The 13,432-nt window shown below is 44.1% G+C and overlaps 1 protein-coding gene across 2 annotated transcripts in view; it reads left to right on the top strand.

Annotated features, from left to right (window-relative positions):
• Positions 1-11,175, top strand: part of PLPP3 (phospholipid phosphatase 3) — a 47,049-nt gene extending 35,874 nt beyond the window's left edge. For both annotated transcript variants that reach the window (XM_075286467.1, XM_075286466.1), the window contains exons 5-6: positions 4,464-4,640; positions 9,839-11,175. In XM_075286467.1, coding sequence (XP_075142568.1) covers positions 4,464-4,640; positions 9,839-9,952 — 291 coding nt within the window. In that variant the 3' untranslated portion in view covers positions 9,953-11,175. The remainder of the gene's footprint in view (positions 1-4,463; positions 4,641-9,838) is intronic.
• The last annotated feature ends 2,257 nt before the right edge of the window (positions 11,176-13,432 follow it).

The raw sequence follows: 13,432 nt of genomic DNA, 5'->3' as shown, positions 1-13,432 counted from the left end.
CTCTCCTCCGTTTTATGGTATTTATTTTGCTTAATGTCTGGAAAATGATTTGAGCCCCCGACTCCTCGCTGCCGGGCCGTAAATATTACCTGCCGCAGGTGTTAGAGGGGAAGGTGCTGCGGCCCCCCCCCCCCCCCAGCCCTGATACCCCCGGCCCAGCTCGGGTCCTATGAAAACATTTGGGCAGCTCAGCCCCTCTAGAGCGGCCGTCACTTTTATTTTGTGCTGTTTTTTTAAGCCCCTTCCCCCAACTTTTATTAAAACAGAACTTGACCTATTTCTTTTGCTGAATGAAAGTTTTGTTTTGCCCCCGACTTCCATTTTCGGAGGTGTCCGAGGACCGAACAGCGGCTGCTATTTATAGAAACGCTTCTCTCTATATAATTACTAGAAAAATATACAACCCCGTGTCAGATAGGAGGCTTACCTCATTACTGCCCCTTTAAGACGGGGGGGGGGGGGGGGGGGGGGGGTCCGGCAATGGCTGACACCAAAGTCACCTGGAAGCATTAAAGTGTGGTTTCATTGAAATCTGCTCCAGTCACCTCCAGAGCTGCGCTCCCACACTGCTCTGCTCTCTAGTAGCAGGAGATTTCCGGATGCAGCTTTGGCTGTGATTGGAGTATGACGGGAGATGTCATGTTTTTCCTGAGACCTGCTTGTAAGCAGTCGGTGCAGTTTGGCAGGTAGCGTGTGAGCTTGGCCAGCGTTCAGATTTTTCCTTTCAGAAATTACCGCGGTAGAACCTGTCGGGCCAGATATTACATCAGAGCACTTGGCAGCGGGATAGCGGTAGAATATCGGGGTGTACCGGGCGTCCCCCGCCTGCTGGATGGCTCAGAGCTATAAACACCAGGAGATAAGATACTGGAAGTCTGTGTGTGTATACAGGACGCGATATCTCGGAGAAACGGCGACTTCCTTACGAATGAATCACCCGGCCGTTCACCTGGAGATCTACAGGGCGATGACTCCGTATAATGGGACGCTGGCTCTTTAAATGTCACACCCCTGATCTATAGATCATAGTCTAGGGGGGGGGGGTCTTCATTTCACCCCTTAAAGGGCAAGTCTCCCCAGGGCTGGGTCCGCTTGGGTTATATTGTCCTATCAGAGCTGGACCAGGAGACAAAAGTCCTTTCCCCAGATATCCCCTAGCGGGGGCAGAAAGGGGGCAGAAGAGGTGAGATCTGCCCCCTGCTAAATTCTAAGGGCTGTACAGCAGTGGGTCATGTGACACATAACCTTTATGTTAGGGTTCGGTCAGGATAGCACGTGGTCTTATCTGTGTCTGGGAAAGCTGGGTGACTACCACTGTCTTTGCCTTCACAGGCATTACCACCCAGCTTTTCCTGACTGGTGATCAGTAAGTCTGCCTTGTTTTGTAGTGATTACCCCCCCCCCCCCCCCCCAGATATGCCGCTCAGGATTCTAGGGAAGCTGGGTGTATTTTTTCTATTATCGATCTGGATGACAATGTATCAGGATACAGGATGAGGATATTGAACATCTACAGAGATAAGTGGCGGTGTCATGTCATGTTAATGATTCATCGCCCCAGATCCTCGCCCCTCGCCCTCGCAGAGCTGTGTCGGGTTATTGTTTGACAGATGTTTCACCTCCCTTATTTCTGCTGCCATGACTCTGATGGATCCGCGCACCTCTGCTGCCACCGCCATACATCAGAGTGCCCATCAGTCACCCCCTGCAGGTGATCGTAGGGTCAGGGGGTCCCGGTCCGGCGTCCACATCCCAATATCCCAGGTCCGAACATTTTGTAATCACTTTAATATTTGCTCTGACAACTAAAACTGCTTCATTACCAAACAATGGGAATTCCAGCAGCTGTAATATAAACAGGCGAGCTGCGGGGGTGTCCGGCCGCCAGCCAAATATAGGCCACGTGTGTCCCCGGCAACTACAACTCCCAGCAGGTTACTGGTTATAGTCACATATTATCTGCTTTGCATTGCTGCTCCCTATAGCTGAGCTTGCTGATTGATGAATAGAATGCAAGTACTGCAGTACAGACTGACACATGTCAGATATAGAGAAAACGGGTGTAAATGGGGTATAGGGCAACATTATGGCAATGTGGATATCTTTTGGGAATGGGTATGTTCTGCATAATTATAGGGGGACATTGATCTTAAATATTCCCTGATCTGGTCGGTTACACATTGACTCAGAGATCGTCGCCCGGAATTTATCAGATGTCATTAAAGTTTTACTCAACCGGAAAAATCTTCAGGGTCATGAGTGTCACCCCGGGCTATTATGTCTGTGTATCCATCCACATAGACCCCCCCCCCTTCCCAATCACATGACCGCGTGTAAACCAGAATTAGGCATATGAAAGAGGACTACAAACCCCAGCATGCCATGACATACAAGCACAGACCCTCTATCAGCCCTCTAATAGGACATCTTGTAGGCGCCGTCCCTTTAAATCTATTATTATACGTTAGGTCATAACATTTGATACTATTTTGCAACATACAGAAATAAATAATGTAACCGCATTGTCTGTCACTTTCCCCCTCGCTGACCGACCCTGACACGCGAGTCACCTCGGATTTTATAGACGACCGCTTGTAATGACCAGGCGCTGACTAAGTCGTGACAGAGGAAGTCTCAGATCCTGTGTCATAGAGGGCAGCGCTAGGAAGCCAAAGCCCCTGCCATTTGACGTCACCCCGAGACAAGCGAAATCCGTCATCTGTCCGGGGGCCGGAGAGAAAAGCTGCAGAGCTTGCAGGAAAAATCGCAAAATCAGGGTTGACCAGGAACAGGCGGCAATAGAAGCAGAGGCAGGAAGCGGAAAAACTGGGAAAAGTGGCGATTTTTGTAAAAAGGCAAAAATTTAGTTTAATTTAGATGACAGCAATGTGAGGTCTGGGTGGTATCTCCCTCCGCTGCCATCCTAGGAAAGCCGGGTGACTAGCTGGGGTTGTCAATGAAACCTCCTTACAGATACATTTGTAACAACTTCTTGTAGTTTTTGGGGCCGTGTTGTGGCTCTTGACCTCTACATGTCCAATCCCCCCGAGGACTCTCCTGCCGATTGTATGAAGGTATATATATATATATATATATATATATATATATATATATATATATATATATATATACAGGTCACCTCCAGCCGCGGCGTCCAGGCCTTACCCTTGGTTTCCTTCCTATAGGAAGGGAGGGGTCCATCGGGGGTCTTATCGGCCTCCTGTTGTGCTCATCCCAACCTGCTCATGTCCAAAACTTTTTGATTTGTGGGACAAAAGTCCAAGTTCCCTGCATGTCTTCCCCTTTGTTTCAGAAGGTTCCCACAGAAATCTGACAAGTGTCCTGGGCCCGAGTCCAAGGGGAAATAGCAACAATGAACCTCTCGCAACGTATACAAATATACATATATATAGATTCAATGTACACTCACGTTTCGGGCCACACGGAGGTCTTAAAGGGGTAACCTTCTATAGGACATTGGTGGTGGAGTCCCCTACTCAGGACACTATCTGCAGGGAGATTTGGAATCCATGTACATTTTTGAAAACTTTCCATTTCTAAAATTTCCATTTTTTTTAGGAATCTTCATAAATTACAAATTTGGAAATTCTATTATTTTTTTTTAATTGTTGTGTTTGATGTTAACATGACTGATTCAGAATGACCCTCGCCCCTCTGAGATTATTTTGTTTAGAAGTTTCCTTGGCCTAAATTTCTTTTTAAAAAAAATTTTGAAACTCAAAATTTCCATTTTAGGTATTTTCGTAAATTAAATTACAATTTTAGATCAAATATTTTATGCATTTGATGGATTTTTGACTGGGATCAGAACTAACCTCGCGCCTCAGAGTTTAGGTTGGATTGTAATTTCCTTGGCCTAGACGAAAAATGTTTGAATATTTTATCTTAATTTCAATTTTTAGTCAATTTAATTTTATAAATTAAATTACGGTTGAGTAAATGATATTGTGTTTTTGATTTCCTTAAAAGCTGATGCTTCCCTCCGACTCTGAAGTAACCTCGTGTCCCAAAGTTTACCTTGTAAAGTAGTTTGAGTATTTTTTAATATTTTTGTAAATTTTAACTGAAATAAAATAAAAAAAAAAAAATACAATTTTGGAAACGATATTATGTTTTTATTTGATTTATTTCTTGTACGCTCTGCTCTGATTCAGAAATAACCTCGCGCCTCGGAGCTCACAGAGGTTTCCTTGGCCTAGACCTTTACAAGCCGGCGGCATCCTCCATAGTGACGGATCTCCCGGCCTTGACTTGCCTTAGGCCTCCTTCTGTTGGTTTTTCCCAGTAAATGTAATTTTGGCTATATTAGGAGCCCGGTTTCTGCTGCAGCGCCCCTAGTGGCCAGATTATAACTGTATCATTCATGTATATGCTGGTGATTATTTGGCTCTGATGGTTGTCTTCTTCTTCTTCTTCTTCTTCTTCTTCTTCTTCTTCACTAGTTTTACCTCCAGTCCAGATTTACATGGAGAGGAGCCCGCCTACTACGCCCCCTGCTGCAGTTCACGCTCCTCATGATGGCCTTCTACACAGGGTTGTCCCGAGTCTCAGACCACAAGCATCACCCCACCGACGTGCTGGCTGGTTTCGTGCAGGGAGCTCTGGTGGCTTATTGCATAGTAAGTATCGTACGTGGTGGAAGGATCAAAAAATATATCAGCAAGCAAAGATGGTGATCAGGAGCGGCGATCAATCTGATCCTTGTGACCTAAGGGCACGACCTCTGTTTTTAGATGTGAATTTTTGTATTATCTCTAGGACTACTTTACACACGGCTACTACAGGACTTGTATTAATTTGCCCCAAACTAAGAGCCTTGAAGTATATTGAGCCATGTCCGAAAATCACAGGGTAGATCTTTCCAAGAGGATTCCCAGTTCATACCATATCTAGATACATTGTAATTGTTGATGATGATGATACATTGTATCTCCTTAGTCCTTGACTTAAAGGGGATTTCTCAACTCTCCTGAATAGTCTATTTTAGGAAATACTTGGATTTGCCATTTACCATCTTTCTTAAAGGGGACCCTTCACCGCTCTTGCCTATTTCAGCTCTTGATAGCTGCCCCTCCTCTAATTCTGGCACATTTGGAATTTTTTTCTCTGGCTTCCACCGTTCCGGAGCAAATACTGTTAGTTTCTGCACCCATTTTGGCTGCCTACCATCAGGTGGGCGGTCCTAGACAGGAGCTGAGAGTCAGGCACCGCCCACTCGACAGTAGACAAGCTGAAACTAATAGAGCGGATTGCTCAGGAATGGTACAGGCTAGAGAGAGAATTCCAACTGTGTTGAAGTCAGCAGAGGGTCGGCTGTTAAAGGATGCAAAGAGTTTTGGTTAGTAGAAGATCCCCTTTAAACCTGCACGTTGTGTGTTTCCTCCTGGAAATTGGAAATGAATGAGCAAATTAACAGCTGAGGTTCTTCATTCCCCATGGAGTGTGAAACGACAAAGCCTGACATTGTTCTGACAGCGAGACAAACTCTATTGACAAGAGGAATGGCAATTTATTCATATGTTGCCAGGAAGGATTACAGAGGAACAGCACAATACAGAGTTCTAAGAAAATGTTATGGTTGTTCATGCAAGAATTCACTAAAACAGATGAGTCAGGAGATGTCATCGTAGCTTGATCCCGTGAAATTTGGCGTCTCCAGCAGCAATAATCTGGAGTCTCTGGCCAATGTAACCCTGAGAATTTCTGAGTACAAGTCTGTGCCCCCCGCGCCAGCACAGGCCTGCCCTGGGAACCTCTGCCAGCTTGTTTTCATTGGAGACGTAACAGAACCCTCCAGATTGTAGATCTGCACTAACCACTTGACCATGATTGCCGCTTGCAGCCACATTGCTTGTTCTCAGGCAGTTTACACAACAAGCAGCGCCCCGGCCGCCACTGGCTTTTTTTTAACGAGCTGCCGGCCATGTGTTACCACTTAATTTAGGAGCAGAGTGGAAAAATGATCGTGTAATCAGGTCGTGTCTGCAGTTTTATCAGAGATGGAGGCTCTGGGTCAACAAAAGAAAAACACCGGAGAAAATGCTCCAGATTACACAGGCAGCAATTTACTCAGTTGTAGGTCTGGACCGTGAAGGGAAGGGGGGCAAGGAACTCGGCATAGGCAATTTTCCACGAATTAGCTCTGCAGCTACTGAGAGAAATTTGAAGAACTTTCCATAAGTTGGAATTTCTCGCTTTGATAACATAGACGCCCCATTATGAGTTCTACTTGATGGCCATTGAATAAGGACTTGTTTGGGCTACTTGAGAATTTTTTGGTGGCCAAGTCCATGGTTCAAGTCTACTTGCAAGAGTTGAGTCATGCAATGTACACTGATGGACTGTAAGTTTCCATTGACTTGTGAAGTTTCCATTGGTCAGAATTTCCCACTTTGTTAGCCCAATTACCAGTTCCACTTCATGGCCACTGAATAAGGTTTGGGCTACGTCAGATTTTGTTACCTGGTGCAAGTCTAGTCCGAAGGTTTGAGTCATGTGATATCTTTTCCATCACGGAAGTTGATTTCTATGAGCGTCGTGAGTTGTGACTCTCTGGTGCTCTTATGGAGTCCTGGTCTTGTTGTGCACCCAAAGACACCATGAACCCTAAATATAAGTATCGGACCCCTGTTACTGTTACATGGCTATTGACCATGTGCCCCTATAAGGCTGAGGCCTTGTGCACCCAACGACATCTTGTATCCTAAGCATAATAACGATATTACATGTGTCTGACCCCAATTACAATCCCATAGCTCGGCCACGTCACGTCCATTGCGTCTCTTGATCCATCCCCTACACGTTCTCGTAATTGTTGTCTACCGGCGTACTGGTGACCTCTACAAATGTCATCGCATGTTTATTTTCCCGTTTCCATGCAGATCGTCCCAGTCTTGTAAAACGTTTGGGGACAAAGCGGTTTTTATAGGCTGACGTATGACCACCACGTAGGAAACAGCTGGTCTTCCATAGGGGTCGTAAACCATTGTGTGTTCTTACACAATGCCCTGACATTCTGCACTACGAAAGACCTGAGAAGACACAGACGTACTGTCATAGTGTCACATGGGCTGCCGTGTTGTTGCAAATGGCGCCGACTGCAACACGTTTGCAACACTTGGCTCAGTCGTGTCAAAAATAGTCATTGTGGGTCTTTGTTGGACTGAGCACTGACAAGTTATTGTGTTGTGGACGCCACCATCGCTGCCGCAGGCTCTTCAGTGTCGCACAAATGTCAGCGCTCATACAAAGCTGCAGCCACAGACTGAGGTCATTCCTTCCCGGACGTAGGGCTGAATCTTTCCTGACTATGGGTGATGGTGGCGTGATAATATTTCACCGCCGGCGCTTTGTGCTGTCATGAAACCATCATATTTCTATAGGAAATGTACACTGTCACCCGCGCACCCGCAGCAGGATGTGAGCGCACGCTGACCTTTATCATATCCCATATGGCTAAAAACACAGCAACGCGCCCGCAGGACAGAGAGTCATTGTCAAGTCCGGGCATTAGTCACATTGCAAAAGTGCCCACCCCCAAAAAAAAAAATTGGTGCAAATTCTGTAACTTCTTGTCACCCAGCTGCCTCGAGAATGGTCAGAGAACTAGAGCCTAACCCCATTTCTTATTTTTCGAGCACATCTGGCTCCAGGTAACTCCAGAATCCAAAAATTCCAGCGTCAGCACAAGTCTCTAATATTTCGCCCTGGCAGCCTCGGCCTGTACGGTTTCCAGAGCTGTGTTTGATTTCCACTAAAATCTGCAAAAATAGATGAAGAGGTCCAAAAAAATTTACAATTTGACACATCAGCCGGAATGAGCGCACATTCCTATCCGGGAGCAGACCCGCGGAGTTTATTTTTTGGGTGGAGAACATCACTTTGCAGGAAGTGGACCAAACCCAGTGCAAGAAGCTTTTCCCTCTCCTCTCTCTTTGGTCTGTATTCGCCGCCCTTCATTGTGTGACCCGGAGAGGAGAATTTGCAGAGGTTGTATTTCATGAGCTCTGCCAGTTGTTTACATAACCTCCAGCCATAGGGAAATGGTCGACAGCTGCCGAAAAAGACAAAGTGCAACGTATTAGTGAGCGAACAATTCCAGGCCTGTCACTCCGAATACCTGGAGAGGCTTGAAAAGAATTGCACATATATAGTAAATTACTCTACTTACTCTAGAAGACATGGTGGACAGGACAGTCATCTCCTATAGAAGACATGGTGGACATGACAGTCATCTACTATAGATGGCATGGTGGACATGACAGTCATCTCCTACAGAAGACATGGTGGACATGACAGTCATCTCCTACAGAAGACATGGTGGACATGACAGTCATCTCCTATAGAAGACATGGTGGACATGACAGTCATCTCCTATAGAAGACATGGTGGACATGACAGTCATCTCCTATAGAAGACATGGTGGACATGACAGTCATCTCCTATAGAAGACATGGTGGACATGACAGTCATCTCCTATAGAAGACATGGTGGACATGACAGTCATCTCCTATAGAAGACATGGTGGACATGACAGTCATCTCCTATAGAAGACATGGTGGACATGACAGTCATCTCCTATAGAAGACATGGTGGACATGACAGTCATCTCCTATAGAAGACATGGTGGACATGACAGTCATCTCCTGTAGAAGACATGGTGGACATGACAGTCATCTCCTACAGAAGACATGGTGGACATGACACTCATCTCCTATAGAAGACATGCAGGACATGAAGGTTCTCATGGAGGACATGAAGGTTCTCCACCCCAACCTTGCTGCTTGTTTTTGCAGATGCCTTGCTCAACAAGCAAAACGGAACTCCATCCATCATCCAACCAACCAGTCATCCATCCATTATTTATCCATCTATCAACTATTTGGAACCAAAAACTAGACAGGCTGCCAATTAGTCTTTTGACCAAGATGTCTATCTATCACTACCTATTTCAAGAGGTCTTCGACAATGAAAGCCAGCCATGGTCAATATACTTTTCCTAAATTATTCGGTCCCACCAAAATCGGCTAGTACTAATCCAATTTAGATTCCATGTGTGATTGAGCGGTCATCAAGTCCTTTCTTGACCTTTGGAAAATTGCATTGTCTACCAACACAGGGCATGAAACAACTGAGGCCTCTCTGACAAAAATGTAGTATCGCTATCAGATGCCGGGACCCCAGGACAGCTCCTAGATCAGATTGTAGACTTGACAATATATGGCCACATGACATGAGTATATTTTTTTTCTAATCATTATATAATGTCAAAAATTCCAAAGCCAACGTGCAAATGTCCGTTGCGACCTCCGGTTACTTGTAGCAAAAATAAGCTGTGTAGTAACAACATACAGAACTTCTTGTAAAATTGAGCAGTAACACAGCAGTCACAGATGACCCCGGAGGGGGGAGAGGGTTTTTTTTTCTTATCCTACACATTTTTCCGCCTGCATTGTGTGCTGTCCCCAGCTGACACTTCTCTCTGTAGGAAGCTAGGTGGACCTGGCCGGTGATTTCCCTGCACACACCCCTCGGTTCCGTTGTGACTCTATCCCAGCCCTGATATGTTAAATGTCGTCTATTTCACATCCTGCAGGCGGCTTCCGCTATTGGGTATTCAGGAAATCGTGGCCAAATATCTCTTCCTTGCATTGGTTTTGACCTAGATGTCAGCAGGGAGCGGGAGGTATTATTCCAGCTGTGGGATATATAGAAGAACGACAACCTCATAGAAGTTTAATCTACAGTTTGGCGACTTAAATTTTTTCTAAAATTTTTGTGCAATTTTTGATACAATTAACCGTCTTTTTCTTTGCAGGTGTTTTTCGTATCCGACCTCTTCAAGACACCGAGGAAAACCTCTCCCACTCCCCCTCCCGTGAAGAAAGACTCTCTGTCACCTGTGGACATAATTGACCGAAATATTGTATAAAAAAACCCACCGTGAGCCGAATGCAGAAGAACTTCTGACAGTGAATTCATTGACCTGCTGCTTTCCAATCTCATCAGACAGTAGAATGTAGAGAAAGACTCTTTGACCCAACCAAACGGAGACTCAAAAAATATAACAAAAAATGTCTGCTATGAGGCCTTTCGATTGCAACGTGGCAAAAAAAACGTCGGGGAAGTTCAGACTGACGGGCGGCCAAGCGAGGATGAAACGCCGACTTGGAATTCCAGATGTACAATTGGTCGTTATCTGTTCATGTTTTAATGAACAACCTATTGTTCGTAAAGTTATGAACTCTAAACTTAAAACAAAGAAAGGGAGTCATCTTTGACTATAGATCTTCTAGTAAAGCTGATACGTAAGGATAGCACTATATAGAGGTGTATAGAAGACATAGCACTCGTATGTCGTAAGACCATCCGCCACTCATGGATGGGGTTGGTGTCTTCATGATTGACCATAGCCGATGGACCTTCTTACACAAAACAAAACTTATATATGTATAGATATATAGAAAACCCATCACTGACCCTGCCAAACCCGAGTCAGGCGTTCCCACTAAGTTGTCGCCCTTCCCGTACCTCTAGAAAGCGGCAAGACGTCCCCAACACAAACCCAACACGTCTCTTGGCCAGAAGACTCTTAGATGGGGTGGCCTGTCTTGCTTGAGACTTTGTAAGCACTATAGACTTTGGGTTTGACACCCAATGGACATGACCTACAGCAGTTTTTGGGGTACCGCTGGACGGTATTACGAACCCGAACCCATTGTCGTCTGTCCAATCGCGTCGACGTTCATTGATAGAGTCATGACATTTCACACCACCAACCACACAATATGAAGTGTTTTCCGAACCAAGTAAGGATTTCAAGGCATATATATATATATATATTAAAAAAAAAAAATTTTGTAACCTTTAAAGGGATTATCTATATCGGTATAAATTGACCGCGATATTAACGACAAAACTATAAACTACAATCCGTCCTATCATTTCAACAATAGCGAGCGAGCTGATCTTTTTGTTGTTTTTTTATATTATATATTATATAAATAATGTATAAAACAGTAAAAAAAATTAACTATGTAAAATATTATTTTTGAAAAAGAGGAAAAAAAAAACACAAAAAAAACAAAATAATTTTTAGATATATCCACTATGATCATTAACGGTGTCTCGACCTGTGTTATTATTTTTTTTGCTGCTTAAAATTAAAAAAAAAAAAAAGCAACAATTTTAATTTTTTTTTTTTTGTATAGTCAACTAAAAAATCTTGTTAGATCTGTGGTAGTAATTTCACTATAACTAGTGGCAATTGTATAAAACAAAGGAAATTGTCAGTATTTTTGTAATGTTTCATACTGTAAAGAGAAAAAAAAAAACGAGGGAAAAAAAAAAGAATATTATTCGTTTTGTAGAATACAAAATCAATTTTTTTTTTTCTTTTGCAAAAATTGCTGTACAAAGATGCTTTTTAAAATAAAAGCTCATAATGGATAATTATTCTATCCCTCCGTGTCTTGTCTCTTGTTACATTCCGGGTTCTCTGTATTTGTAAAAAAAAAAAAAAAAAATTTTTACAAAAATTTTTGGAAAAAAGTTATTGGGGCAAAGATACCCATTGGACAATGTATTTTGCCACATTAGGGTTTAAAGGGGTCTTCTGGTATTATGATCTTAATGACCTGTACTAGGGATAGGTCATCACTATCGGGGTGGCGGGGTCAAACCTCTGGAGCCCCCACAGATCAGCTGTATGGAGGAGGGATCCGACCACTGCACTGACTATCTAGCACAGCGCCGCCCCTTATATAGTGGCTGCAAATGGAATCAAAGAATGTGACGTCATTGGCTGTGGCACCCACGCAACTGCAGGGTCAAATAGCTGATCGGTTTGGGTGCCAGGTGTCAGACCCCACCAATCCTGGGGCTCCGGCTTTACATGGGAGTTATTTGGGACAACTTTTTGAATTTGGAGGAAATATCTTGTGAAATTTTTGAAGTCCAGTTTTCAGTCGGCCCCCTGGCCGCCGGCTGAATTTCCAGTTGTGTTGGGATTTTCCTTCTAAGCTTTTCCATATCCTATAAGATGTTTTTACTTGAGCTCCTATTTTTGGGGTCTTTAACCCTTGGAGGTGCCAGGCCGCCCCCTTGGAAAGTTGTAAAGACCAATAATCCCATCTGGACACTGCGGAGTTAAATTAGTTCCTGGCAGTCCAGGTACAGCCACAACCTGGCAGAGGCGTCAGGACAGCGCGGTCCCACACACGCGACGGCCTCCAGCACAGGGACCTTGTTGTGCTGCTGCCACGGCCCGACACAGGAGCTTCACATATTTTACTCATTCCCGGAGTCCCCGGTGATCTGATACTAATGGGGGCAAAAAGTAGAGCCCGAGAGTGACTCTGGTACCTGTGACACTCTAATATATCTCCTAGCACCCTCCTCTCTGGAAATGACCTACATGACTGCGCACCCTGACCTCTAGTTGTGGAATAGAATACCAGAATTGCGGTGAAGACTGACACACTGACCACGTCATTACTGACCTCCACCATTGAATTCATCTTTATTATGTCTTTTGCCAGAGTTTTGTCTCCGAGGTGAAGCAGAGAGTCTTCTAAGGTCGGCACAGCAATAAGAAGCCTCACAATGGCAGGAGGAGCCACGTTACAAAGGAATTATATGTGACTAATATTTATGGCCAGGGCTGGGATTCATTAGTGGTAAATTTAGCAATTAATCAGGGTCCCTGTATGGCAGTACTATTTAGGTATCATATGGCCATACTATCTGCACACTGATGGGTCATTTTATTTGGACATTGGATGGCGGTATTATTCAATCAATATCTAGCACTGGTATGAGGGTACATTACGACACTATAGCTTGGCTTTTGTATGGCAGCATTATTTAGGATGTGTATGGAGGTATTATTTAGACATTGAATGGTAGTTTTATCTATTTTACTGAATGACAGGATTGTTTGAGCAATATATAGCATTAATAATACATGGATAGGGTATGGCAGGTTTGTTGAGGGATTGTGTGGCGGTATTATGTGGTTTGGATGGCAGCATTGTGTGAACAATATACAGCAGTGGTATGAGGTCACTAAATGCAGTATAATTTGGATTCTATATGGCAGTATTATATGGGACCTTTATGGCGGTATTATTTACACATTGTGTTGATATTGTGAGTAGTGGTATGAGGGGACACTATGGTTGTGTATTTTGGATATTGTACAGTGGTATTATTTGGGCACTGTATGGCAGTATTATTTACTGTAATATATGTATATATTCTAGCAGTCCTGGCACCAGGCATCACTAACTACGGCAGCGTTCTTACACTTGTGGGGCCCCTCTTGGACACTTGGATAGATCCTTTAAGCTACCTTAGACCCAGTTTACATGTCCTTCTAACCTTATAACGGACTCCTTATATCGCTATTACA

Source organism: Leptodactylus fuscus, chromosome 9 (assembly GCF_031893055.1).
Source record: "Leptodactylus fuscus isolate aLepFus1 chromosome 9, aLepFus1.hap2, whole genome shotgun sequence".
In the NCBI taxonomy this organism is placed as follows: Eukaryota; Metazoa; Chordata; class Amphibia; order Anura; family Leptodactylidae; genus Leptodactylus; species Leptodactylus fuscus.
This window is presented reverse-complemented; position numbering and strand designations above follow the sequence as displayed.